Source organism: Furipterus horrens, unplaced genomic scaffold, assembly GCF_987537825.1.
Source record: "Furipterus horrens unplaced genomic scaffold, mFurHor1.1.pri manual_scaffold_13, whole genome shotgun sequence".
NCBI classification, from domain to species: Eukaryota; Metazoa; Chordata; class Mammalia; order Chiroptera; family Furipteridae; genus Furipterus; species Furipterus horrens.
Genome location: NW_028327183.1, coordinates 32,618,331 through 32,624,330, shown reverse-complemented (window position 1 = coordinate 32,624,330; position 6,000 = coordinate 32,618,331). Strand labels below are relative to the sequence as shown.

The 6,000-nt window shown below is 57.5% G+C and overlaps 1 protein-coding gene across 4 annotated transcripts in view; it reads left to right on the top strand.

Moving 5' to 3' along the window:
- Nucleotides 1-4,753: 4,753 nt before the first annotated feature.
- CBFA2T3 (CBFA2/RUNX1 partner transcriptional co-repressor 3) overlaps nt 4,754-6,000 on the top strand; it is a 95,339-nt gene continuing 94,092 nt past the window's right edge. For all 4 annotated transcript variants that reach the window (XR_016507611.1, XM_090259299.1, XM_090259296.1 and 1 more), the window contains exon 1: nt 4,754-5,047. Coding sequence is in view for 3 of the 4 variants with exons in the window: in XM_090259299.1 (XP_090115425.1) it covers nt 4,960-5,047 (88 nt within the window). In the remaining variant the exon portion in view is untranslated. The remainder of the gene's footprint in view (nt 5,048-6,000) is intronic.

Genomic DNA, 6,000 nt, shown 5'->3' with positions numbered 1-6,000 from the left:
CATCAGACTCCAGACACTCCCAGGGCTGGGGGTTCGGGGGGCCCAGCAGCAGTTAACCCCTGATAGTCTGTCCTGTGCATGCCTCCTCCCTGCTACCGCCTCCACAAAGAAGGGAGGCAACTTGAAGAGAAACCATATGGCCCAGCTTCCCAGCTTTCAAGGAGACACATAGGAACAAGACCTCATTCTCCCAGCTATTCTTGCGGCTGCAAATATTTACATCCAAATATGTCCCTATATGCCATATTTTTGCCTTAAGCAGCCTGGGAGTCTATCCTCACACACTGGGAGGAGGCAAGGCCTGGTTAAGGAGGGACTTGCCTTCCAGGGGAGCTGATGACAATCTTGCAAACATTATAGAAGCTCCATTGGTATGCCAGAGCCAACCTCCCCCCCTTTTAAGCTGCTGTCAACCCCAAGGCAGAATGGAGAGGAGAAAAAAGGGGCAAAAAGGAACACACTGTATCAAAGCCCAGAAGAGGCTTCTTTCTGAATCAAACACACAGTGCCCAGGTCAGCTGAGCTCATGGCCTTGTGGACTCAAAGGGAATGCAATTACATCCCATCACTAAAATGAAGACCGGATGCGGCTTCTCTGTAGGCAGGGCAGCTTGGCCATGGGGCGTGAGAAACTTCAGCCCAGAGAGTCAGAGGGAAACCAGGAGCCAGGACAGAATCAGCACCCAGGGTCTAACCCCACCCTACCCACCACCTGGGGCTCCTCAAAGGGAAAGTGCAGGGGAGGGGCTTTCCCCTTTGAAGCATGGCTGATCAAGGGAGCAGAGTGGGCAAGACCTCAGGACCCAGAGGATGCCACTTTGCAGGCTGCTGGAGTGCTGGGTCATGCACAAGTGACAATCTACAGCATCCCTCTCTGAGCCTCAGTTTCCCATTCTGCTGAACGGGCACCCTTGCCTGAATTTGATGTCACTCGAGGAGGTGAGGATGTGGTAAGGAGCAAAGAAATCAAGGGTGGGGCCAGAGGGTTGTGTGGGAAGATTGGAGACATCATCGAAATGGGATCCTTCACCTTGTACGCTGGTCACCCTCCAGGGTCTCACCTGGATCCAGCCTGGGTCCCAAACCCCAGCTGCCCAAGCAGGTAGTGACATGAGGAGATTGCTCTGAGCTTCTTAGTGATGGGGTGTTAATAGTTCCAGTCTCCTTGAATGCTGAACAGACTCACTAAGATCTCGAGAAGCTCTTGGCATACTTCAGTGCTCAGTAAGTTGGAGCTTTACTGTCATAGCTGTCACTGTTAGCATTTTCATTTCCTCCCTCGAATTCGCTCAGGCACACACAGGGCACCTTCCCCATGGCTCTGAGTTTGCTCAGTGCCACCCGGAGCTGGGGAGTGGCAGGTGAGGCATCCATCCCTAGGCTGCCCTGAGCACCAGCATGGGGCATGTTTTTCCTGCCCCATCCCTGTCACCCACCCTCACCTGGCTACACCTCATTCAGGACCTAGAAGCAGAGTTTGGCTGCCTGCTAAGCATGGGTCAGAGGGTACTGGCCTGACTTGGCTCACACGGAGTTGCCCAAATCTCCCCATTCAGCCACCTCCAGGGATACCTGGTGGCTTATATCCCTCTTTTGGGGCTCTGTGACTGCGGATGTCACCCCTGTAAAGTAGCTCCCTCCTCTTTAAATAGGGCTGGTGCAAGACTTACATAGCATTGTTTCCACTGATTCATCCAACCCCACATCCATCCATCGACCCACCCATCCATTCATCCACCATCTATCCAGCCAGCCAGCCACCCACTCACCCATTTACCTATCCATCCACCCATCCACTTATCCATTCATCCATCCACCCTTCCATGCATCATCCATCCATCTATCTACTCACCCACCCATCCTCCTGTCATCTATCCAGTCACCCACACCTCCCATCCATCCATCCATCCACCCGTTTGTTCATCCATTTATTCATCCACCCCTCTACTCAGCTAGCTAGCCTGCCACCACCCACCCATCTACCCATCCACCCATCCATTCATCTGTCATCACTTACCCATTCCTCCATCCATCCTCTCAGCCATCCATGCACTCAGCCATACACCCACCATCATCCACCCATCAACCCATTTACCTATTCATCCACCCAGCAGTCCTAGGGACTCCTGTGTGTGTGGACAAAAGGAAGAAATATGTAACCCATCCTGGCAGGCTTCCCTGCCTACCTCCACCTAGTATCACCTCCCCCTCTGGCCTCCCTCTCCCTCTTTTACTATCCTGAAGATTTCTGAAAGCCTGAAGGTGAGACTATCTCAGGGCCCCTCTACTTGGAATGCTGTCCCCACCTCCCCAGGGGAAATTCCTAATCAATCCCTCATTCGCAGTTTCAAATCACCTTCCTAACAGCCCCATGGGCCACATCTGCTAAGGGCTTATTGAGCAGGAACAGGGTTGTCCTGGGCCCTTGTATGACCCGTAGTGGACCCTCATAGTATTTGTAGGAAGGAGGTAAAGGAAAAAGTGGGGGAGGTGGGAGGAAGTGAAGGAGGGGCGGTCCCTGGCTCCCTTCACTCTACTCTGTACAGATGGCAATGGTCTCTGGGGGAGCAGCCCTGGAACCAAGAGGGTCCAGCCCAGTGCCCCACCCCTTTGCACCACCTCCAGCTGCAGCCGCTTCCTCCTCAGCTCCTTATCTCCCAGGCCGCCCAGCGCTAAAAGCCACAGCCAACGTCCGCTTCCCCACAGACACCAACTGCCCAGCCCAGGGGGGAGCAGGGAGCAGGCAAGCACCCCCAAAGTGGCCACCAAGGGACCAGGGCAGATCTCACTCCCCACTAATGGACAACTTTCTTCTCTTTCCAACCCAGACTCTGGCAGCCCCAATAATTAGAAAACCAGGCAAGACAGAGGCCTCGTCACAGAAGTGGAAGAATCCCATCTGTGAGGGTTGCTCCCTCAGGTGCGAGACACCTAAACATCTGCCTGGAACGGGGGTGGGCTGCCCCACCGAGGCTGCCACCCCATTGCCTTCGCAGAGGGCTGTGCCTCAACGCCCCTCAGCTCCCGGCTCTGAAACCCACTCCCTGACCACCTCCCGAGGCCTGGAAAGCAACGATGACAACGACAAGAACACTAATACCAGCTATCAGAGTCACAGCTGCATTGCTGTGTGCCAGCCATGTGGCAGACCATGCTCAGAGTTTCAGTGCAGAGTCTTGTCTCCCAGAAACAGCCTGGGAGCTGGGACCACGACAATCACTGTGTTGCGCCAAGGAGGACGCTGGCTAGGGAAGGACAGCCCGGTTGGTCCTCAAACCCTGACTCCCGCTCTGAGTCAGAGCGTGGGAAGCAAGGAAGGGCCATGAGGACAATGGTGATGCCCAGGGGCTGGCCGGGTTCACAGACCCTCCTCTCCCCCTGAGCTCTGGGGGCATGTGGGGAGGCCGTGCACATGGCCGCCCCTTCCAGGAACAGTCCTGTCCCTGCACAGACTCTAGAACGATGCCCAAACTACTGTGACAAGACTCGCCTCTGAATAAAAAAGACAAGGGGGAAGGGAAGTGTGTACTTTTCTCAGTGCTTCCTTCTGCACTGCTTGAATTAGTCACCATGTGCAGGCAATACCTAAAAACTCGATTCAATCAAAATAGCACTGGAGCCAGTGCACCAGCCCTGGGTCTGCAGGCTCCACACTGTGGCCTGGGTCAGGCCACTGCACCTGCAGCTGTGGTTGGCCCCCAGGGAGTGGACCACAGGGCCAGCAGAGGGGCATAGGTAACAGGGCACACGTCTCCTTTGTGAAGCCACTTCTCATCTGCTGTCTTCTCACATTGGTGACTTTTTTAGTGCCTATGATGTGCTTCCCCTTTGCCAGTTAGGTGCCCAGTGGGGAGGTGTCCGAGTGGTTACCTCATCAGAACATGGTTTGTGGAGTCCCTCAGACTGGAAAGCAGCCCCAGCTGCCCCAGAAATGCCATCCGTGGGCCAGAATTGGCCCCTGTTACCCCAAGGCATCCACTGAGACGTGGGTATAAGGGTCTCGAAGGAGCTCCCAGACAGGAGGCCAGGACCCCCACAACACTGTGCAGAAGGACAAGCACAAAGAGGTGTTCCTGGCAGGTCGTAGGTACTTGCAGTGTGGGCGGGGCCAGCAACCCCAGGTGTCTGGGGCGGAGCCCTGGGTGGAGAGGAGCTGGCCAGAGCAGCCAGAAGGAATCCTCCTCAAGGTCTGGCTCCAGGGTACAGTCGATGCCCACAGACAGTTGGCCCACAGAATGGGGCTCTAGGAAAAGTCTGGCTGGAGGAGTGGGAGGAGAGCCCCAAACCCCCTCAGGCTGAAGGCAGGGCCAGGCCCAGGAGGGTGGGAAGACAGGTGGGTGGGGCTGGCAGGTGAGGACTCAGCCAGGATAGACACTGACCCCATGAGCTGCTCTCAACCCCAGCCCAGGTCGAAGAAACACACCCAGCAGGTCAGGGCTCTGGTGGGTGGGGTGTCACCGGCCTGCGGTAGGAGGAAGTTGTTGGAAAGTCAGACCGGAATGGCTGAGAGGGAAGGCTGGGCAGGGCCGGGCCCAGATGGTTCCTGTTGAGGAAGCGGTAGGCACAGCTGCATGGCTGCTTCCCTGTCGCCCAGCCACACTATCACGGTGACACAGCTGGCTGCCTCGCCTGCAGGCTGCAGGGAGACCTTCCCCCACCGCAAGCCTCCCCAAGCCCGCCCCGAATCACATGAGCCCCTGTGGCCTCCCACCCCTTCCCCAGGCAGGCTGCAGCGGCTGCTAGAAGACCCAGAGCTGTCTGGGAAACAGAGGCCTCTGGTTCTCAGAAACCCCAGCTGGCCAGGGCCCTTCATCTGACCTTTGAGGCCCCACCAACCCCATAAACGCATTTATAGCCAAGCTTGGCTCCCGGCCCCACGCTGGCCCCTGCCGGCCCCTGGAGGGCTGCCTGCCTTGCACCCAGGTCAGGATTCAGTCTCCAGGATCCACCTCCAGCTCCATGTCCCACGCATCCCTGGTGCTGGATAGCAGGCTCCTGGCGTCCACCAGCTGCTCGGCTCCCCGGGGTCCCAGGAGGGGCGGCCCAGGTAAGGGGATGGGGGAAGGGAGAGCAGCTGGAGCAGGTGGCCAGAGAGGGTGACATCTCCAAGCTGCTGCTTGCCCTGCTCTGTTGACAGCTCCAGCCTGCTGTGTTGACTCACCTCAAACATCCACACAGCCTCCCTACAGGGCATGTCCCGCACAGCTGGGGCAGGTGGCTCGGGGAGGACCCACCAGGTGCCAGGCTGGGCGCGTGGGCCCCACCCTGAGGCAGATGCTGTAGGCAGGGGCTGCTGAGTCCCGTCCTGCAGAGTGGGCTCTGTTCTCCCCCGGGGGCAGGGTCCTGGATTTGGTGAGGAAGGCGATGTGTAGATGGGGGGGTGGAGGCGCACAGAACCTTTCCCCTGGGACACCCCAAGATGTGGAGATTGGATGAGGAAACTGAGGCCAGAGGGGAGAGGGCCTAGCCCATGGCCCTGGGAACGAGGGATGGTCCAGACTGGCCCCTGGTCCCGCCCAAGGAGTGTCCTGCCAGTGTTCCCGCCCTTTTTAGCCAGTGCCAGAGGAAAGTGGGGGCTGTGGGGAACCTGGCCTCTGCCCTTTCTAACACTCCTGACTGCAGCTGTTAAGTGCTTGGGGGCCCTGCAGGGGCTGGAAAAATTGCAAGCAGATGGCCCCCTTCCTTAATCCACAGCCACGTGGCCACACTCCAAGGAGACTTTGGAACCTTACAGAGAGCTCAGAGTCCCAAGTCTTACTGCTACAGTCTTTCCCCAGGGACCAAGCAGCCCCTGACACCCATGTTCATCACCCCAACCCAGGGCCGGCCCCCCTACTTTGCAGGTAGAACATGTTTCCTGAGCAGCTTCCCACCTGCTGCTGTCCAGGGGCCCAAGGGCCACCCCCCACCCCGGGTCTGGGACTCCATCAGGCACCTCAGACACATCCAAAGCTACCACAACAAGCATGTTATTGGCTTCTAATTGTGGGGAAGATGCCT